The 23,785-nt window shown below is 37.3% G+C and overlaps 1 protein-coding gene and 1 pseudogene across 4 annotated transcripts in view; both read left to right on the plus strand.

The window, feature by feature from the left end:
- AFG1L (AFG1 like ATPase) overlaps positions 1 to 23,785 on the plus strand; it is a 235,885-nt gene that overhangs the window by 155,034 nt on the left and 57,066 nt on the right. For all 4 annotated transcript variants that reach the window (XM_054490002.2, XM_063667056.1, XM_054490003.2 and 1 more), the window contains one exon: positions 1,309 to 1,391. In XM_054490002.2, coding sequence (XP_054345977.1) covers positions 1,309 to 1,391 — 83 coding nt within the window. The remainder of the gene's footprint in view (positions 1 to 1,308; positions 1,392 to 23,785) is intronic.
- On the plus strand, positions 11,240 to 11,363 carry LOC129039836 (U2 spliceosomal RNA; annotated as a pseudogene).

The following is a 23,785-nucleotide window of genomic DNA, read 5'->3' on the forward strand; positions in this document are numbered from 1 at the left end:
AATTGAGCACATGCTGTTGGAAAATTAAGGCCAATAGACTTGCTTCATGCAGGGTTGCCACAAACCTTCACTTTGTAAAAAATGCAATATTTGAGAAGCACAATAGAGGGAAACACAATAAAATGAAGTATGCCTCTTATCTATGTAGAGATACACACACACACACACACACACACACACACACACACACACACCCCTACATATATTCCTCTCATGGCCCCCCAAATCCAACTGACCAAGAAGACAGGTGTTGCAAAAGTACATTTGCCCTCAAAGTAAGAATTTGGGATGTGTGTGTATGTGTGTGGTGTATGTGCTTGTGTGCACATATGCACCCTGGGGGAATGGAAAGAAAGGAGCACTTGGGAGAAGAGAAGGGCATTAGTGGCACAGGGTGACTCGGGTTGAAAGGAGGCATCCACAGCAGGAAAGCGCACTGAAATGTTGGTGGCCAGAGAGGAAACTAAAAGGGAGACATGGGCAGTGGTGGCCATTTAGAAGCAAAGGATGGGCATACTTATAACATCATTCTAGTTTGGTCATTTGGTTTAAAATGTGGACATTAATGTTCTGGCCCAGCTCTCTCTCTCTGTTTTTTTTTTTTTTTTTTTTTTGTGAGACAAGGTCTTGCTCTGTTGCCCAGGCTGAAGTGCAGTGGCACGATCATAGCTCATTGCAACCTCCACCTCCCAGGCTCAAGCAATGCTCGCACCTCAGCTGGCCAAGTAGCTGAGACTACAGGCGTGTGCCACCACGCCCAGCTAATTTTTGTATTTTTTGTAGAGATGGGTTTTGCTATGTTGCCCAGGCTGGTCTCAAGCTCCTGGACAAACACAATCTGCCCGTCTTAGCCTCCCAAAGTGCTGGAATTACAGGCGTGAGCCACCATTGTCCAGTCCCAGCTCTCTTATGCTGCCTCTGCCCTCCTGTGGTGCTTAAGACCCATGAGTTATTCTTTCTGGTAGCCTCTAGTTTCTCACTCCAGGGTATTAGAAATTGGGCTATTTAAAAAAAAAACCCAAATGAAGTTATTTGGGGAATTTGCTGACAGCACTTTTTGGGCAATGTTTCAGAAAACATGATGCAAATTTTAATTTTTTTAAACTGATATTTCAGTGGCTTGATATATTTAATATTGCAACTTTAGTTTTATGAATCTTGCATGAGTTCTATTGTTTTCTTGCCATCTCATTATATTAGTTTTTGAGCAAACATTTGAAAAATTTTAAAAATGTATAGTAAAAGGGAAGGATTGTAATTCTGAGCCACTACTTGTTTAAAAAGGCACTTTATTTGTTTGGATTGTAGGAATATTGTAATACAGTCCAGCTAGATTCTGGGATAGATTACCGGAAAAGGGAACTTCCTGCTGCAGGAAAACTCTACTACCTGTAAGTGTTTTTAATTTTTAAAGTTTAATATCTAATTGTTAATCAGAAAAAGAACATAAAAATAATCAGTTTAATTATTGGAATGTGAAAGGCTGGTTCTGAAGCCCATGATTTTTAAATTGCAAATGTTCTCATGTTAACTTCTTCAACCCGTGTCTTTACCATCCATATTTGCATCATTTATAATGTGTGATTGGACAAAACCCTAATTAGTTTTTTGGGGTGGAATGATGACAGATGGTTAGAATGTAATGAGTATCCTTTTATAAGAGACTCTACTATTATGAGCATATCTTTAATGTGTGAAGTAATTAATTATTTGTGGATATCATCTGACAAGTGTGCCATTTCCATTCCTCCCAAAATGGTTGTTTTATTTGTCAATCTGTTTGTATTTATCATTGTTGACTGACTTCCATATATAACTGATATACAATATATATACACAAATACAACTGGATATGTTTTTGTCTTTTAAAAGCTAAGATGCTCCTGAGTAGGAGCGATTTATAATAATAGATGTATTCAGCACGTGCAGTTAATACTGAAAAACAAATATAGTTTGTTTTAAAATGTCCTTTGTGAGAACCTGAAAAGGAAAAAGTGCTTTATAAAAGCAAACTTGTTTAGTATATGCCAACAGTGTTGGGCACATAGCAAATTCTCAGTAAATAGATCTGTCTAAGAACTAATTGTAATTTAACTAAAAGGCATGTTTCTGGTAATTTAAATTTTGATGACAACGTGCATTTGAGAGGTTGAGAAAAGTTCTTGTCTCTGCCACCTTGTAAGCAGAAGTACTTTACTGTTTTTGAAGCAGAAATTAGCTAGAAAAATCACATAATTAAAATTGCATACTTTACAGTGTACCAAGGGGACTATTTTAGTTTATTATTCAGATCTTGATGATTATTATAGGAGAGTCTTCATTTATCCTCAAGTACTTTGTCTTTAAAGTACTTTATAATTTTAAAAAATTCATAGAGCACATTTTTCTGCTTTAACTTGGACTTTTTCTTCCCAGTTTCTTTTATGTTTGTGTTTACTGGATATTTTATTTTTCTAACATTCACAGCCTTTCCCTGATTTTTTGCTACCTATGTCTTGATATTCCAGATGTATGGTACCAATACATTAATTAATTATTATTCTCTTTATTCTTTTTTTAAAGGAGGTAATTCTTGTTCTCTGTTTTTTTTCAAAAAGTGTATCCTCATGTGGAAAAATAAAAATATTTTCCTGATTGGAAGTTCCTTAAATAAAGATGGTAGTCTGAGTCTAAATTATGAAATTTGTTTCATAGTGCCGAAGAGGTCTTGGAAGTTACTGGAGGTGAAAAGGCTACTTTTGCTTGGAGCATAGCCATTTTTTGTCTCTGACTTACCCTTGTTACCCGTTCCTTTTCCTGATAAAAGTAATAACATTCTAACCCAGTGAAGTTCAGTTTTGATCTTTAAAAATATGCTAGAGGAAAACCAACACTAACAATGTCCAGAGTCCAGGAAACCAGACCTACAAAGGACACCAGGAAACTCTGGACCAGCTTTCCTGAGAAGTATATAAATTCAAAGGCCAGGCACAATGGCTCATGCCTATAATCCAGGCACTTTGGGAGGCTGAGGTTGGAGGATCACTTGAGCCCAGGAGTTTGAAACCAGCCTGGGCAACATAGGGAGACCCTGTCTCTACAAAAAATTTAAAAAATAGTGGGTGTGGTGGCACCTGCCTGTAGTCCCAGCTACTTGGGAGGCTGAGATGGGAGGATCGCTTGAGCCTGGGAGGTGGAGGCTGCAGTGAGCTGTGATCATACCACTGTACTTCAGCCTGGGCGACAGAGCAAGACCCTGTTTCAAAAAAAAAAAAAGTATATATATATATATATATATATACACACACACACACATATATATACTTATATATATATACACATATATATACACACTTATATAGATATATATAGATAGATAGATGTCTATCTATTATCTATCTATCTATCTATCTATCTATCTATCTATCTATTCATTTAATCCTCAAGGAAGATAAATTTGTTCCTGAATTTAACATCCAAAGGGCTTGACCATAGTCAAGAATAGAAAGCCTGGGGGCATCCCTCAGTCAGAGGAGAAGGCAGATATGTAAGTATCCCTGAAGAGAATTAGCAATTAAAATCATCTCAGAAGTGGGAAAATAATATGAGTTACTAAGACAGGATGCTAGAGATGTGTATTATATTGTTTTACATGAGGACTTGGGTAGAACTTCTTTCATGAAGATTTTCTGAGGTTATGTTAACATTTGATTTAATTAGGTTTCTTTTTATCTTGTTCTTGTAGAAAATCTTTTTTTTCTATTATTATACTTTAACTTTTAGGGTACATGTGCACAACATGCAGGTTTGTTACATATGTATACATGTGCCATGTTGGTGTGCTACACCCATTAACTCATCATTTAACATTAGATATATCTCCTAATCCTATCCCTCCCCCCTCTCCCCACCCGACAACAGGCCCCAGTGTGTGATGTTCCCCTTCCTGTGTCCATGTGTTCTCATTGTTCAGTTCCCACCTACGAGTGAGAACATGTGGTGTTTGGTTTTTTGTCCTTGCCATAGTTTGCTGAGAATGATGGTTACCAGCTTCATCCATGTCCCTACAAAGGACATGAACTCATCCTTTTTTATGGCTGCATAGTATTCCGTGGTGTATATGTGCCACATTTTCTTAATCCAGTCTATCATTGTTGGACATTTGGGTTGGTTCCAAGTCTTTGCTATTGTGAATAGTGCCACAATAAACATACGTGTGCATGTGTCTTTATAGCAGCATGATTTATAATCCTTTGGGTATATACCCAGTAATGGGATGGCTGGATCAAATGGTATTTCTAGTTCTAGATCCCTGAGGAATCGCCACACTGACTTCCACAACGGTTGAACTAGTTTACATTCCCGCCAACAGTGTAAAAGTGTTCCTATTTCTCCACATCCTCTCCAGCACCTGTTGTTTCCTGACTTTTTAATGATCACCGTTCTAACTGGTGTGAGATGGTATCTCATTGTAGTTTTGATTTGCATTTCTGTGATGGCCAGTGATGATGAGCATTTTTTCATGTGTCTGTTGGCTGCATAAATGTCTTCTTTTGATAAGTGTCTGTTCATATCCTTCACCCACTTGTTGATGGGGTTGTTTTTTTCTTGTAAATTTGTTTGAGTTCATTGTAGATTCTGGGTATTAGCCCTTTGTCAGATGAGTAGATTGCAAAAATTTTCTCCCATTCTGTAGGTTGCCTGTTCACTCTGATGGTAGTTTCTTTTGCTGTGCAGAAGCGCTTTAGTTTCATTAGATCCCATTTGTCAATTTTGGCTTTTGTTACCATTGCTTTTGGTGTTTTAGACATGAAGTCCTTGCCCATGCCTATGTCCTGAATGGTATTGCCTAGGTTTTCTTCTAGGGTTTTTATGGTTTTAGATCTAACATGTAAGTCTTTAATCCATCTTGAATTAATTTTTGTATAAGGTGTAAGGAAGGGATCCAGTTTCAGCTTTCTACATATGGGTAGCCAGTTTTCCTAGAACCTTTTATTAAATAGGGAATCCTTTCCCCATTTCTTAAGATGAGATAGTTGTAGATATGCGGCATTATTTCTGAGGGCTCTGTTCTGTTCCATTGGTATTAAAAAAAAAGAAAAAGAAAAACATTAACTTTACCCTGTAACAGACTTTAATGTGCTATGCTAAATATTGCCCTATTAAAGCATGTGTTTCTCTTTATTACCATTTGGCCAGACATCTGGAATCGATTCCTGAATATGCAAGTCCAGACTACCCCCTTGTCAGTTTCTCTGGAGCCCCAACTGCCATAAAACAAATAAGCAAACAAACAAAAACATAAAAAACAAAATTTTAGCTTCCTTCTAGGGGAACACCAAGCTCTATCTCAGAATTTCATACAAGTAGAATCCCACATAAGATCTTTAATGAAACAGAAATATTAATATTCATCAACTCAGTATTTTATTAGTCTGATTTCCCAATGCCAATTAAAAATATCCAAAATACAATCCAAATAATATCAAGAATTACCACAGATTTCTAAAACTACCCAAAAAGTTGACATGGAGCAATTTCTGTAGTTCGTAATATTGCCTGAGTCCCACAAGAACTAATTCACATAAGACATTGCATGTTTGTATGTAATCTATATCACATTAAATTTAGGAATCCTAGAGTACCTTCGTAAGTAAGTTTCAGACGTTTTTGGCCCTGTAACAACCTCACATACAGCAAATTCAGAGAATTTAAATTTAGCAAGCTACAAAACAGAGACCTTCATTGCGAATATCCAAACTTTTGCATAGATTAAAACACCCCATGCTTGTCCAGTTTTTTATTCTGTACTAAATGCATGATCACTCCAGAGATGAGCACAGTTTGTTTCTTTTTTTTTTTCATTTTTTTTTTTGTGGGGGGCACAGAGTCTTGCTCTGTCACTGGAGGGCTGGAGTGCAGTGGCGTGATCTCGGCTCACTGCAACCTCTGCCTCCCGGGTTCAGGCAATTCTCCTGCCTCAGCCTCCTGAGTAGCTGGGATTACAGGCACGTGCCACCACACCTGGCTAATTTTTGTATTTTTAGTAGAGACGGGGTTTTGCCAGATTTGCCTGGCTGGTCTTGAACTCCTGACCTTAGGTGATCCATCCACCTCAGCCTCTCCAAGTGCTGGGATTACAGGCGTTGAGCCACCACGCCCGGCCAGTTTGTTTCTTTTCTAGTTGCTTGGTGAATAGCACTCAATAAGGTCCCCATGCTGAAGTCCAAACAGATCAATCAAGCACTGGGCTTCCATTTGCATCTGGATGGAGACTTGGACAGTAATCTATTTTGAATCGTCTGGTACTGATCAAGGGTGACCCTATCTCATGCTTACAGAGAATTTAACTGCTTCAGATTAGCTCTCTGTTTGGGGCTGGTAATACTAGAGGTTATTATTTTATATATGCATATCTTTTTAAACAGGAAGCACCATTGCTGAAGGATCCATGATATGCTGCCCCAGGCCATTTTGCTGTCCCTATTGTGAGGCATTACTGGTTTCCTGGGGAGAGGAGTTCACATCACCCTGGACTCACACTTGCTGTCTCTTTTTTATTCCAAGGCTGAGTCCTATAGGTTCTTTTCTCTACTAAGTCTGTTGAAGGGGGGGTTCTATTCAAACACCATATCTTTCCATACTCACATACAAACACTCTGCCCTCCACACAGATGCCATCACCTCAAGAGAAGTTTTAAACTGAACCAAAAGGGATGGGGGCAGGCATTGGCCTGGGATTTTATTTTACCCCACTTACGAGCCTAAACCTAAAATAGGTTTGCCTTTTATTATTTCATAAGTGCTGGCAGAAGACAACAGAGACCTGGGTCAGAGACACAGGATCTTATTAGCCTTGGCACAGATAGCAGCATGAGCATTAGCATGTTGTGTCAGTTCCCTCCTTGCTCCTTAGTCCCATAGAGTGGAGGGGAGGGTGTTTTGCTGAGGGCCTAGATAATTCCTGCAACAGGCAGTGAATTGTGTTACAGGAAAAGAGCTCTGAGCTTGTGGAATCTGCCATTTTATAGCCAGACATAAGCAAGTCTGCTTTTTGTCTCGAGGGAGACATTGTCTCATCTTTCAAGGTTGCTCACTACACACACATCCTTGAGAAATGGTTAGGGCCTCGCATTCTTGGCATACTCAGCAAGATGTGATGGGGAGACCCATGGAGGGGCTTGTCTCTCCCAACAGGGGGCATTTACCAGACATTAGACCTTAAAGAACCGGGCTTCCTCCCTTTGTTTCAGTTGGCTTCTGTCCACTGAAGTCATCCACCACTTCAACAAAACTACATCTGAAGCGCATTGTTCAGTTGCTTAAAACTTAAATTGTCTCAAGACCATTTCAATTTCATGTATATGGGGATTTTGGATCATCCTGAAAATGGTGAAAAATCTAATTTATGGCTTTTTAGATACAGCCCAAATATTCACATATTTGTACTTGGCTAATATAATGTATTTACCTATCTTTTGAACAGATTTCAAAAAAAAAGTTTTTTCTTAAATACTTTTACTAGTGGAAGTTTTATGTCTCAAGCACTCTTAGTTTTCCACTTGGGAAATATCTATTCCAAATAGAAAATCATTTTGGAGAATATAACTTTGAACACCATTTTTAAAAAGAATAACAATTAGCTGACAAAAAGACACACAGCTTCAAGGTTATAGCTCTGTTTGAGAAGAAAGGTCTGTAAAAACTAAGACTGAAGCTTGTATGTGTTAAAACATACTTCCCCATAATTAAAAACCTCGTGTTTCTTGCCTGTGATATTACTTACAAACATTCCTCTGCTCTCAACTGTGAGAATCAGATTAATGAAACTTAAAAACATTTCTTAGCTTGATCATCACATCTTCCCATACCTAAACTTTGGCTGAGACCCAGCTTCTGCCTCTAAGCTTGCCACCTTCGGGTTTAGTGGAGTGTCTAGGACAGCTTGGTACCTTCTCTCCATCACGCATCATTACCATTACAGTTCTGTCCCAAACACTGGAATCTGCAGTTTCAGTCTCAGTTTTTCTTACCAGTTAGACAGCTAGCCCAGTCATTTCCAATTTCAATTCCCACTGAAGAACCTCTGAAACATTCACCAGTGCAAGCAACTTCAAAATGCTTAAGTCCAGCCCCCTTCCTTTTAGGCCGTCATTTGTTTCAATATGTTGTGCTAGACTGCCCAGAGTCCTGTAGCAGGCAGTATGCACACCCCATTGAAATATTTATTTCATCCTCTACAACAAAATTTTTATGGTCTTATGCCAAATATGAGCCAGCTCTACTCTTCCTCCAGTTCCTTAAATTCTCTCATGTGTCTTTTAGACTCCATTATATTCGTATCATTTCTACTTCTCACACTAGTTTGCATGGTGTCACAATGGAATAGTGATGGTATCAATGGAAAAATACCACACAGTTTAAGACTATAAAATTTATTTAGCAGTCAAGGTTGCAGAAATGTATCCACATGGAGACACTTGCACAAAACAGAAGATAATAGAGCTTATTCCCAGATGAAGCTGTAAGTTTTTTTGGCCTTTGAGGGCCCATTAGGTGACAAAGATAGCACCTGATCAAGATAAGGGTCCCATTAGATCACCTTTGTCATTCTTAGGTGAGTGGGTTTATACCCTCCTGGTAAGTCTTGATTGCTGTGGAGACTCTGGCTATATGCCTGCCTGCTTGCCAGGTACAATTACCAGGTGCAAACTCTAAGCCATGACTGAATGTTTATTGTCAGTGTAAATCAAAGGTCAGTTTCCCATCCTTCAGCAGCACCAGTCACTGGGCCTTCCTGAAGTCTGTTCTTTTTTATTATTATTATTGAGACAGAATCTCACTCTGTTGCCCAGACTGGAATGCAGTGGTGCAATCTTGGCTCACTGCAACCTCCGCCTCCCAGGTTCGAGCAATTCTCGTGCCTCAGCCTCCCGAGTAGCTGGGATTACAGGCGAATGCCACCACGCCCAGCTAATTTTTGTGTTTTTAGTAGAGCTGGGGTTTCACCATGTTGGCCAGGCTGGTTTCAAGCAGTCCGCCTGCCTCGGCCTCCCAAAGTGCTGGGATTACAGGAGTGAGCCACCGTGCCTGGCCCTGAAGTCTGTTCCTCAGAGAACAAGAGATAGAATTTCTGTCTCTGGCAATCAAAGAAACTGTCTACTTTCTTGAGGTTCTGACTGTTGTCTGGCTAATTCCTCAGTCTGGGGAAGGGATGAAGATATTTGGGATATTTTTGATGTTTACAGATTATGTCTTACTTCTTCTTAGCATCATGGCACAGAAGAACATTTAGGTTTTTCTACATAAGAAATAATCAGAAATGAAAATATTTACAGATAAATAATACAATGTCTAGGATTTGCTTCAAAATAATCCAGTGTAGGGGAATTGAGGGGGAGGTATAGAGGAAACAAGACTGACCATGCCATGTATTGAGTGGGTGATTATTACATTGGGGTTTTAATAGAACTATTCTCTTCACATGTGTTTATGTGTAAAATTTTTCATAATCAAAAGATTTTTAAAAAGATCGCCTTCTTTGTTTTTTTCTGATCATGCTTACTGCAGTTTTAAGTCTATTGATCTTCCCAACGAAACTGCTTTTGTTGTGTTGATTTTCTCTATTATTACTTTCTGTTTTCTATATCCTTAATTTCTGAACTTTCATTATTTCCTTTCTTCTGCTTAGTTTGGATTTAATTTGCTCTTCCTTTTCTAGTTTTTTAAGGTAGAAGATTAAGTCCTTGATTTTAAACCTTTCTGCTCTTATATAAGCATTTTAAAACTATAAATTTTTCTTTACTACTTTAGCTGCATCTCACACGTTTTATTATGTCATGTTTTCTCTCGTGATTTATTTTTTGGCCCATGGGTTATTAAAAGTGTGTTATTTACTTTCCGAACGTTTGGTGATTTTTTTATACATCTTTCTGTTAATGATTCCCAGATTTAACTAATTATGGTTACAGAATCTATGTTGTATGATTTGAATCCTTTTGAATTTATTGAGGCTTGCTTTATGGCCCAGAATATGATGCATCTTGGAACAAGTTTCTCATGCACTTGATTATGTATTCTGCTATTGTTAGTAGTGTGTACTTTAAATGCCATTGGGTCAAGTTGGTTGACAGGGTTGTTCAAGTCTCCTATATTCTTACTGATTTTTTGTCTACTTTTTCTATTAAGCATTGAGAAAGAGGTGCTGAAATTTCCAAGTATAATTATGGACTTTTCTATTTCCTCTTACAGTTCTGTCTGGTTTTGGTTCATGTATTTTAAAGCTCTATTATTAGGTATATAAATGTTTAGGATTGATATGTTCTCTTGATGAATTGACCTCTTCATCATTATGAACTGAACCTCATTATTCCTGGTAATATTCCTTCTACTATGCTTAATATTAATGTAGCCACTTCAGCTTTTTAAAAATTAGTGTTTGCATGATATATCTTTTCTCATCTTTTTACTTTCAGCCTATCTGTGTCTTTATATTAAAATGGGTTTCTTGTGGCAACATGTATTTGGGTATTTATTTTTTATGCAATCTGACAATTTTTTTCTTTTAATTGGGGATGTTTAAACCATTTACACTTGATGTGATTGTTGATATGGCTGGGTTTAAATATACTATCTTCCTACTTGGTTTTTTTTGTACTTTTTAGAAAAAAATTATTGAGATACAGTTCACACTTTTAAAGTCTATAACTCAGTGGTTTGTTAGTATATTTAGAGTTGTACTACCATCACCACTATCTAATTTCAGAACATTTTTATCACCCCAGAAAGAAACCCATAACCATTAGCAGTCATACCTCTCACCCCTCTACCCTCTGCCAATCTACCTTCTCTATGGAATTTGCCTATTTTATATATCTCATATAAATGGAATCACATAAGATGTAATATAGTCATGCACTGCATAGTAATATTTTAGCCAGTGATGGACCATAGCATAGATATGATGGTGGTCCCATAAGATTATAATACTGTATTTTTATTGTATCTTTTCTATGTTTAGATACACAAATACTTGCCATTATATTGCAGTTGCTTACAATATTCAGTACAGCAAAATGCTGTATAGGTTTATAGCCTAGGAGCATTAGCTATACCGTACACCACTAGTGTGTAGCAGGCTATGCCATCTAGGTTTGTGTCAGTATACTCTATCATGTCTGTATGATGACAAAATCACCTAACAACACTCTTAAAACATATCACCATTGTTAAGTAATGTGCCACTGTATATACGATGTATATTACTTCTCAGTCTTTTGGTTAAGATCAAGTGTATTATCTGTTCTTACCAGTTTAATACTATAAGATGTGGTCTTTGTGCCTGGCTTCTTTCACTTAGCGTAATGTTTTCAAAGTTAATCCATGTTGTTTGCTATTTGTTTTCTATTGTCCCATCTGTTCTTTTTTCCAATTTCCCCCTTTTTCTGACTTCATATTATTTTTTTAAGATTCCCTTTTACCTCTTATTAGCTATACCTCCTTGATTTTTTTCTTTTAATAGTCACTTTAGGGCTTAGCGTAAGCCCTAACTTATCATAGTTTGCCTTCAAGTAAGAGTATAACACTTGATGTATAACATAAAAACCTATAGTATACTTCCATTTTTACTATCCTGGGCTTTGTGCTTTTATTGTCTTTTTTTAATTTTATTATGTAATTGTGTATTTTATTATATAATATTATTATATGCAGTACTTTATTATCTTTTTAGGTTATAAACTCCATAATACATTGTCATTACTTTTGCTTAAACAGTCAATAATCCTTTAAAGAGATTTTTAAAATAAGAAAAAGTCTTTCAATTTACCTACATATTTACTATTTCTTGAATTCTTCATTCTGTTATATAGATTGAAATTTCCCCCGATATAATTTCTCTTTTTCCTAAAGGACACTGTTTAACATTTCTTATAGTAGTGGTCTGCTGGTGATGAATTTTCTCATATTAAAGTTTTTGTTTTGCTTTTATTTTTGAAAGATTTTTGCTGGCTAGAGAATTCTAGGCTGATAGGCTGGCTGGCTTTCCTTTCTTCCTTTCCCCTTTTATTCCTTCCTTCCTCTCTCTTTCTTCCTTCCTTCACTTTTTCTCTTATAGTACTTTAGAGATGTTGCTTTCTTCTCTTCTGGCTTGCATTGTTTCTCATGAAAAATCTACTGGCATTCTTTGTCCTTCTCTACATAAGGACATAAGTCTTATCACTGGCTGCTTCTACAATTTTATTTTTATCTTGGTTTTAAACAGTTTTATTATGATGTGCATTGGTGTGGTTTTCAGCATGTTTCTTTTGCCTGGATTTGGTTGTGCTTTTTGGATGTGTGGGTTTATAGTTTTCAATTAATTTGGAGAATTTTCTCTTATTTCTTTACAATTTCTCCCCATCCCTTCCCCTCCTCTTCAATTTCTGGGACTCCAGTTACACTTATATTAGACCTCTTTATATTATCCCACAGCTCACTGATGCTCTGTTCACTTTTCTCATTCTTTTTTTCTTCCTGTGTTTGTGTTTCATTTTGGGTAGTTTCTTTTGCATTGTCTAATCTGTTATTAATTATAATCCAGTGTATTTGTCCATGTTAGAGGTGGCGTTTTTCCTTTTTAAAAGCTAAACTTGGGTTTCTTTCCCTTTTTTTTTCTTTTCTTTTTTAAAAGGCAAAGTCTTGCTATGTTGCCCAGGCTGATCTTGAACTCATGGACTTAAGAGATTCTCCCCCCTTAGCCTCTCAATAGTTGGGACTACAGACACACACCACCATGCCGGGGGGGTTCCTTTTTTATATCTTCTTTGTTTGTTCTTATACTCATGCCTTCCTCTACCTTATTGAGCATATGCAGCATATTTATAATTGCAGTTTTCATGTCTTTGTCTACTAATACTATCATCTATGTCATTTCTGGGTCTGTTTCTATTGATAAATTTTTGTCCTTTTTATGAGCTGTTTTTCCTGCTTTTCATGCTTTTTTTAATTGGGTTTCAGATACAGTGAATTTTATATTGTTGGGTACTGGAGTTTTTTGTATTCCTTTAAGTATTTTAAGACTTTGTTCTGGGACACAGTTAAGTTACTTGGAAACAATTTTATCCTCTTGAGGCTAGGCTTTGTAAAGCAGAACCAGAGTGCCTTTATTCTAGGGCTAATTATTCCTGAAGCAATACCCTTCTGAGAATTCCACCTGATACCCTATGCTTTAGTAGGACTTTCCTCTGACTAGAGGGAACATGAACTATTCCTGGCCATGTATGAGCTCCAGGGGTAATGCTTTGTGATTCCAGTGGGTCCTCTCCCACCTGCCCGTTTCAAGTAGTTGCTTCTTATGCATACACAGTTTAGTACTCAGCTAAAGACTCAGGGAAGCCCTCTGCAGATCACTGGACTTCTGTCTCTATATCTTTTTTTCCAGTATTATACCTTGCAAATTCTAGCTGTGCTAGCCTCCCCAAATGCTGAATTCTATTTTCTCAACCTCCTAAATGCTGAGCTGTGTTTGTGTCCCTATTCCTGAAGTCTGGAAACTCACCAGGCAGTAAATTGAGGCTAAACTGATTTGTTTCCCTTCCCTGGGGATCGCTGTACTGTGCTTTTTGTTATCCAGTGTCTGCGAACCATTGTTTCATATATTTTAGATTGTTTCTGGTTGTTTAAGGCAGATAGGTAACTCTGGGCCCTCTTATTCCCATCATGGCCAGAAGTGGAAGTGTCTAGACCATTATTCTGAAAAATTGGTAAATAAAAGGAAAGAATCAAGTATTTTTCCTGCCTGTTTTAAAATAGCTGATCCATAGTATAACAAAATAGTTGATGAGGGGAAGCTTCTCTTTATAAAAGTTTTCTAGGTAGCAATTGAAAAAATGTTGAGAGAATTATAATAGAATTAGAATATCACCATTTTGTAAAACACTCATAATTTAATGGATCTAGTTTATGATCACAAATTCTATAATCATTGCTACAAAATGAAACCTGAATTTTATCCATTTACAGGAAATATGGGGCAATGGAATATGTTCAATAACATCACAGGAATACATCCATCAAAATGTAGACTGCAGATTTTTTAAATGACATAAATCAATTGTTTCTTCAACAAATAAATAAGAAAGAGAGAGATGGATAGGGAACCTTTAGTTTAAAGGAGACGTAGAAACATATCAACCAATTACAGTGCATGGGCCTTATGTGGATCCTGAATCACACAAACTATAAGAATGAAAACAAAGACAAAACAAAAAAAAAGCTACAGCACAATAAAAAATGCAAATACTACAGAATATTTCATGACATTGAGGAACTATTGTTAACTTTGTTAGGTGTGATAGGGTATTATACTTATTTTTAAAATTTATTTTTATAGCTTTATCAAGATGCAATTTTAAATGACATAAATCAATTGCTTCTTCAATAAATAAATAAGAAAAAGAGAGAGAGATGGATAGGGAACCTTTAGTTTAAAGGAGACGTAGATAATAAAGATTAGTAGAAATTAATGAGATAGAGAATAGAAAAACATCAGGAATCTATTTGTATCTCTGAATCCAAAACCTGTCTCCTATAGACAGCATATAGTTGGGTCTTTTTTTATCCAGTATGATAATCTCTGCTTTTTTATTAAATTGCTTAATTCATTTGCAAATTATGTTATTGTAGATGGAATTAAATTTACATTTGCTTTTTACTTTTTGTTTTCTTTATGTTTCCTGTTCATTTCCCCTCATCTATTCTTCCTTTACTGCTTTATCTTACATTAAGTGTTTTCTGTTTTTTGATTTTTTGAGACGAGGTCTCACTATGTTGCCAAGGCTAGTCTCAAACTCCTGGGCTCAAGAAGTTGTGGCCAGGTGTGGTGGCTCACGCCTGTAATCCCAGCACTTTGGGAGGCCGAGGCGGGAGGATCATGGGGTCAGGAGATCGAGACCATCCTGGCTAACACGGTGAAACCCTGTCTCTACTAAAAATACAAAAAATTAGTTGGGCATGGTAGCGGATGCCTGTAGTCCCAGCTACTCAGGAGGATGAGGCAGGAGAATTGCGTGAACCCGGGAGGCAGAGCTTGCAGTGAGCGGAGATGGTGCCACTGCACTCCAGCCTGGGCGACAGAGTGAGACTCCGTCTCAACAACGACAACAACAACAACAACGACAACAACAAAAAGAAGTCCTCCTGTCTCAGCCTCTCATGTAGCTGGGGTTAATCTGACTTTTTAGTAACATTTTAATTTTTTCAATATTTTTTTCGTTGTATTTTTGTTACTTTCTTAGTGAAGAACTATTTATTTCTATGAGAAATACAAAGTATTCAAACTGAAATGTCTCAGATTCAAATCAAAGCATTGTGTGTTGCCATATGTTTTTGATAAGTAGCTGATCAGTAATGGTAATGAATCTGTGCTCAAAGAACACCTGGGAGGGGGAAGGGCTCTGTGGTGGGGAAATATAGTTGGTTCTCAAAAGCAGATGCACAGTAGTATCTTTGTCATAAGAACTCCTGTTGATATTTTATGAATGAGTAAAGTCCTGTTGTACACTTATAGCTGTATATTATAAACAACTACAAAACAACAACTTTTTGTTTTGTGTTTTATAGGACATGATCCAGTAGACTGTTTCTTCTTGTTTGTTTGTTTTTGAGACCGGGTCTGGCTCAGTAGTAGCCCAGGCTGGAGTGCAGTGGTGCCATCTCAGCTCACTGCAGCCTCCTTCTCCTAGACTCAAGCCATTTTCCCACCTCAGCCTATTGAGTAGCTGGGACTACAGGCACGTGCCACCATGCCTGGCTGATTTTTGTATTTATTTTGGTAGAGATTGGTTTTTACTGTGTTGCCCAGGCTGGTCTCAAATTCTTGGCCTCAAGCAATCCACCTGCCTCAGCCTCCCAAATTGCTGGGATTACAGGCATGAGCCACTGTGCCCAGCCCAAGTAAACTGTTTTAAAAAATTTTTTTATGTCTATTGAAAATGACAAAAGGCTGGCAGTGCACGGTGGCTCACACCTGTAATCCCAGCACTTTGGGAGGCGGAGGTGGGCGGATCACGAAGGCAGGAGATCAAGACCATCCTGGCTAACACCGTGAAACCCTGTCTCTACTAAAAGTACAGAAAAATTAGCCAGATGTGGCTGCAGGCACCTGTAGTCCCAGCTACTCGGGAGGCTGAGGCAGGAGAATGGCGTGAACCTGGGAGGTGGAGCTTGCAGTAAGCGGAGATTGTACCACTGCACTCTAGCCTGGGCAACAGAGCAAGACTCCATCTCAAAAAAAGAAAAAAAAATCACAAAAGGCTGTGTGCATGCCTGTAATTCCAGCACTTTGAGAGGCTGAGATGGGTGGATTGCTTGAGCCCAGGAATTTGAGACCAACCTGGGCAACATGTAGAGACCTCATGTCTACAAAGGTTAAAAAAAACTAACTGGGCTTGGTGTTGTGTGCCTGTGGTCCCAGCTGCTTGAGAGGCTGAGGTGGGAGAATCGCTTGAACCCAGGAGGTCGAGGATGCTGTGAGCCATGATTGTGCCACTGCACTCCAGCCTGGGTGACAGAGTGAGACCTTGTCTCAAAAAACAAACAAACAAACCACCCCCGAATCACAAAATTGTACATTTGGTATAATTTAGATGTCCTTCTAAATCTTTATTAATTAATCTTGCATTAACTCAAAAACTACTGAATTAGAAATTAATTTCACTATTTGAAACAGCACCTATAAAGTGGTACAGCAACAAAAGAAGTCCATCTAATATAGACTTCAGTATCAGATTCCACCAGTCAGTTTAGTATGCCTTTTATCTCCTATTCCTTTATTGAATAGTGTTTGTTTTCCAGCAGGAGAACCAGAATAGAGCTGGCCCACTATATCCAGCTAAACACATTGACAAAATATCCAATTATATGGCCACAGTCATCTAGTAGAGTGTAAATAATAATTGTGTATATATATAATGTGTATATTAGTAGATAATATGTATTCTTATACATATAAAAATACAGAAGAGGGTTTTTAGATTTCCTTAGAATTTTCATTGTGTTATTTCATCTCCAAATAGATCACAGTTATAACTGAAGATCAATCTGCTGCATAAGAAAAGCTGATCTGGTAAAAACCCTAGGTCTTTAGTTATTTGGTATGTTCATTTTTAGCTATTAAAACTCCCTGGCCTCAGCCGGGTGCAGTGACTCATGCCTGTAATCCCAGCACTGTGGGAGGCTGAGACTGGTGGATCACTTGAGGTCAGGAGTTCAAGATAGCTTGGCCACCATGGTGAAAACCCATCTTTACTAAAAATACAAAAATTAGCCAGGTATGGTGGTGCATGCCTGTAATCTCAGCTACTCAGGAGGCTGAGGCAGGAGAATTGCCTGAATCTGCGAGGCAGAGGTTACAGTGAACTGAGATCATGCCACTGCACTCCAGCCTGGGTGACAGAGTGAGACTCTGTCAAAAAAAAAAAAAATTCCCTGGCCTCTGGCCTCTTTCCCAAGTGGATGTGACCATCTTTTTCTCCTGAAGAGGAGTTAGAGCTTTTTACTCTCCAACTTCTTCTCCCTCTTTTTTTTTTTTTTTTGAAATCTTCAATAATTATAGCCTTTCTGAAATTCCATTTTAAAAAGAAGTATTTTTCTATCTACCAAGTTGCAATTCTAGATGTTATGGCACTGATTTATTTGGGGAAAAATACAATATATAGATTTGACAGAAATTTTATATGGGAGTTTGTGGCTGAGAAGTGGAGGTGAAGGTCTGGAATTTGAGAGCTAAAGGTGCTAGATACCACTTTCTGCATAATGTACAGGTCAAGATTAATGGAACCAGGTAAGTTACTCTCCAGGTGAATGAGAAGGGTGGGAAATTTAGAGACTGAAATGGATCTCTGAACAGTCAGTTAAGCCTTTGAGTGATTGAGAAGATAAATACTCAGACAAAATCCATTCTAACAACTGATTTCGTTATGTAAAACAAACCTACAGGATTTGAAATGCAACCAAGTCTGTTTTATATTAAGGCGAGTATAAACCAACTTAATTTTAGACCTGCCTCCAGCCCCAGATTATGTTTGGTATGAGGACAAAGAGCTGTACAGCATGAATGCACAGGCAATCAGTAGAGTGAGAAGGCTCACTGCCAGGGAAGTTTGGCAAAGAACTCTAAGAGGAAGGGGAAATTTCTGCGTCGAATCAACTTTGGCTCTCTGGAATAGAGAACATGGAGAGAGAGGGACTAAGGAAAGCCAACCCTATTCTACTTGTTGATACCTTAACAAGCTGTTGATTTTTGAAAAGGGATAAAGAAGCAAAGTGTGGGTAGCATTCTGTTCCCTTGAGTCAATCCTAATGAAGTAGGAGGTTCTTGAAGAAATTAATTTCCATTTAAATTCATGCGTGACCCTCTTCCAGAAACCCCCAAGTGTTTTGGAATTTTTGTTGAGAATTTCAAATGATCCAGCAATAATAAGGTCTTTTTTGACATGTTCTGTTTCTTTGAGTCTAAGTTTTATGTTGAATGCCTGATTTTAGCTGTAGAAATTTTCTCAAAATGGAAATGACTTGATTACTTTCCTCTCTGTTCACTAATTTAATATGGAAAAATAAATCATGATTCTCATACTCCCAGAGCACTCAGGCTTTTCATCCAGGGTACTGTACTCACAGGATTCCTGTAGGAGTTGATGCCAAATTTCCTGGCAACTGAACAGCGGTCGATTCCAGGGTTTTTCTGACTTAAAGACACAGTGGTACTACTCAATAGAAAATAGAAACCTGCCCCTCCGCTGCAGTTTCTGAGTTTAACAAAAGGTGACAGAAGCAATGAAATGGATGGGTTTTATCAGGGCATTGCACAACAAAAGAAAAGAGAGCCCATCTTCTGTTGAGCTTTGCTCCTCAACCCTACCTCCCAACCCCCTCCCCTCAATAAACAAAAAACAAAAAAACGCTTGAAAAGGGTGACTCTGCTTCTTCATCAGAAATGACTTCAGTTTCTTTACTGTGATCAACTTTTGATTATCTGTGGGAAGACTTTCTTGTTTGCATTATCTGCACAAAGGCCTACTTTATAGTAGCATCCCACTGATGGGGCAATTACTCAGAATGGAGCTGTTTCACAGGAATGAAAGGAAGTCACTTAAATTCTTTATCCTTACTCAGTGTCTGTCTCTCCTTAGGAGAAGAAAGGGGAGATGATTTATAGCATCTGAACTTAATTTATTTATTTCCACCTGATCATTTTTATGCTACCCAGGTCACTATTACTCAAGATACTCTTCTTTGTGGTTAAAATGGAATTATACAAAGCTGAACGGGATATTTTCTTCTATGCTATGTGACATTATATTCTTGTAGCCCCAAAAGAAAACTCTAAATTTAGCTCCTTATTTACACGGAAAAAAAAAATCATGTTAAATTTAGTGCCGTCTTCATGCTGTGCTCTTTCCATACAACTACTGTTGACTACCAGATGTCTCTACTTCCTCAAATTTTACTGGTTAGGCTGGAATATCTTTCAATTTACAGTTTCAGTTTAATTTTAATCACTGTTTGTATTTGTATATAATCTATATCCTTGCATATTTTTTTGTACATTTGTTTTTCATATAGGCTTGTTGCTGACCTTAGGTCTTATGTCCCAAATACCAGATTTTTAAAAATGAGATAATCCTGGTCCTTCTTTAGAGCCTCACAAGCATGGATATATTTCTGAATAGAGATTTTTAGTGTAAGGCAATATTACTATATTTTTAAATGGTTTCACTACAGAACTAACAAGAGGGCCCTAAAGTTTTTACAATAAAGTTGTATTCTTAAATTTTCCTACTTTAAAAAGTGAAGATATCTTGAAACATGGGTTTTAAAATTTTATGTGTATCATGACAATTGAGAAAATGTTTCTAGATTAACTATATTGTTTATTTTTAATTTTTAATTAATTCTTTTAATTTAACTTTTTTAAAGAGTTATGTTTAACACTTTAAAACATAGTGACACTTTTTTAAAGTGTCACTATGTTGCCCAGGCTGGCCTCAAACTCCTAGGCTCAAGTGATCCTCTTGCCTCAGCCTCCCTAGTAGCTGAGACTATAGGCATGAGTCACTACACTATGGATTAAGTCTTTTGTTAATTAAATTATATTTGTGTTTTTATGCCCCACCCTTGTTAAAAAATAAACTTGAGGCAACTTATATTGAAGTCATTTATAATTTATCCACCATAATCACTAAAATGGAATAGATGGAAAATGCCAAGTATTGGCAAGGATGTGGAGAAAATGGAACTTTTTTTGTATCACTGGTGGGAGTATAAATTGCTACAACCAATTGGAAAACTGGCAACATCTCCTACACTGAACATAGGTGTACCCCATAAGCAGCAATTCTAGCCATATGCCCAACAGATATGTATATATGAGTTTACCAAAAGGAATGTACTAGAATGTTCATATTAGCACTATTCACAGTATCCCCAAAATGTGAACTACACAAATGCTCATTGTTGTGGACTGAATTGTGTCCCCCAAAATTCACAGGTTGAAGCCCTTACCCCATTGGAACTATATTTGGAGATAGAGCCTTTAAGGAGGTACCTAAGATTTACTGAAGTCATAAGGATAGGGCCTTAATCCAATAGGACTGGTGGTCTCATAAGAAAAGGCAGAGACCCCAAGAGTGCGTGCACACAGAGGAAAGAAAGGCCATGTGAGGACATAGTGAAGGCGGCCATCTGCAAGCCAGAAAGACAGCCCTCACCAAAAATCGATCCTGGCAGCACCTTGATCTTGGCCTCTAGCCTCCAGAACTGTGTGAGAAAAAATATATATATATATATTTTTTTTTTAAATATATTTTTTTAAAAAAAATATATATTTTTTAAAATATATTTTTAAAAATATATATATATTTTAAACAACGTATATATATATGTTGTTTAAGCCACCCAGTCTGTGGTATTTTGTTATGGGAGCCCTAGCAGACAAATGCACCCATCACCGGTAAAATGATAATAAATTGTGATATTTTTATGCAGTGACAAAAATTTTATACAATGACAAAAATAAACAAACTACTTCTACACACATCAATATAGATGAATCTCACAAACATAATATTGAGTGAGAGAAGTCACATACATGTGAATAAGGGAAATGAGCTTATATGAAGCAATATGTACTTATACCCAACTTGAAATTGATTTAGGATGCACTCTTAGAGATTTGACCAATGTCAGTGCAAAATGAAAGAATTTTCCTATGTCTGGAATATTTGTCAACCAGCAAAGATCAGGACTGTCAGGGTAATTAATGCATTGTGTTTCAGAAGTTTTTAGTTTTAAAAATAATAACTTTTACATATTTAATATTTGAGGTACTTACTTTTTTTTTTTTTTTTTTTTTGAGGCGGAGTTTCACTCTTATTGCCCAAGCTGCAGTGCAATGGCGCGATCTTGGCTCACTGCAACTTCCTGCTTTCCGGGTTCAAATGATTCTGCCTCAGCCTGCCGAGTAGCTGGGATGACAGGCCCCTGCCACCACACCTGGCTAGTTTTTTATATTTTTAGTAGAGATGGAGTTTCGCCATGTTGGCTAGGCTGGTCTCAAACTCCTGACCTCAGGTGATCCACCCACCTCAGCCTCCCAAAGTGCTGGGATTACAGGTGTGAGCCACTGGGTACTTACATTTTAAAGGAATTTTTACTTAGCATTTATTTTGTGTTAATGGTCTTATGTTTTCCACTTTACATGTCTGTATCAGGTAGAGATCACTGTTACATGTTATTGCAACATATAATCTTGTCACAGTACATTGATTTATAATAGTGATAAGCCATGCATTTATTATTATACTGTTATTTTACAGAAAACTACTGAATATAACCCTATGGTAGAGAAATGATTCACTATTATTATGGGCATGCATTATTGTTTGAAAACACATAAAATGTAATAAATACAGAATAACTTATGGTTTCAGGATATTTTTTAAGATTAATATCTATTGGGAATTTGAGAACATATTTTCTGGGATTCCCCAACTTTCAACTTTCCTCTGGTTATTCATGTCAGAAGGACTGCAGGTTTTCTACTGGAGTGTTAGTTGACCTGAGCAGTACTGACTGCACTGTCTTCAGTCTGAAAGCTGCAAGACTGGGTAACTAACCCCATATTTATCCCTTCTCCCAAATGTCAGCACCCCACCAGAATCTGTTCACTTCTGTCCACTGTCCCATGCCTTCAGATTCCTGTTTTTATATTTTTCCAGAGTTTACATATAGTTGTTATCAACAGGGAGGGTTGGTTGAAGCAGAGCCAACTTGGTCCTGTTAGAAGCAGAACTCTTCTCCCTTGTTCTAAATAGAACACACCCTCGAGTATCATCCTGAGAAGGGTACATGGGAAATATATATTTTGAAAACTCACATGTCCAAAAAATGTATTTATTTTATTTGATTAATAGTTTGACTGATCATGGTTATCACACAATAATATTCTCTTAGAATATTTTAGACACTATACCATTATCTTCAAGCTTCCATTATTGCTGTTACAAAGTTGGATGTGAATCTGTTTCTTGACCTTTTATATTTGACCTGTTTTTTCCTCTTGAAGTTTTTAGAATAGTCTCTTTGTTCCTGGTTTCCTGAAATTGCATAAGGATATGCCTTGGAATGGAGCTTTTTTCCATTCTTTGTGCTGGGTATTCATTGAACCTTGTCAACTTTAGAAAGTCATGTCCTGCAGTTCTAGGAAAGTCAATTTTATTCTGATTCTTTTCTTCTCCCCACCCCTCCACCCCACCTCATATTCTCCGGAACTCCTCCTGAACTTTGTGAATTGAACTGAACCTTGTGAATTGATCTTCTAATGTTCTTTTGTTTTCTCTTCTATTTTCCTTTTTTTTTTTTTTTTTTTTTAGTCTTTTTGTTCTATCTTCTGATATGACCTCAACTTTTTCCTTTAATCCTTTTCCTGCATTTTGGATCTAGCAGTCCTATTTAGAGCTCTTCCTTATGCCTTTGTTGTTCTTTTGGTTTACAGCATTCTTCTTTGTCTTATGAATGCAATATCTTATTCTCTCCAAGCATATTATAGTGTGTTCTTCCCTTTCTGCTCTCTTAGTTTTTTCTTTGCTTCCTCCAAGGTCCTTTTAAAAATGTCTTTATTTTGGGTCTTTGTCTTTTACCTTTGGAAATACTTGGTTGTCCATTCACATGTAAGAATGAGGCATTAAAAAGCTGATCAGAAGTTCTGAGTGCATAAGCAAAGTTTTACTGATTGGTGGGCTTCACTGGAGGGTGATAAGGTGGCTGGTCATGTTTTTCACTGGAGATCTCCAAATGTGAATATCTGTAAGTCTTTCTTTTGGCTATTCAGTTTCCTCCAAAGGTAAATCTTTCTGTCTAATTCCTGGGATAGAAGTTTTGCTGGTAGGGTTCTGGATGCTGAAAAGGTACAGATTGTTAGTTACACTATTTAATATGTAGGATTTTATACGACTCAAGGGACATTAAAAAAAAAAGAAAAAAAAATTTTAATGTAGGCTTTCAGTATGGTATCTCTCCCTTTTTCTTCATTGTTAAATCTACCCCAGCTGCTAAACTTACTGTTGTGGGTAATGACTATCTGGCTGGTTGTGTGAGTGATAAGAAGAAGACAGTTGTGGGTAAAGAAAGACAAATGTATTACAGAAAGTATGAAAATACATTGTAAGGGTGCAATAGGCAGGTCAGCAAGAAAGGAGGTGGCTGCAAGGAGACAGAGGCTTGCTGGGGATTTTATAGGATGGTACTTGTGCTGTGTGCTGAAGAGGGC

Source organism: Pongo pygmaeus, chromosome 5 (assembly GCF_028885625.2).
Source record: "Pongo pygmaeus isolate AG05252 chromosome 5, NHGRI_mPonPyg2-v2.0_pri, whole genome shotgun sequence".
Taxonomy (NCBI): domain Eukaryota; kingdom Metazoa; phylum Chordata; class Mammalia; order Primates; family Hominidae; genus Pongo; species Pongo pygmaeus.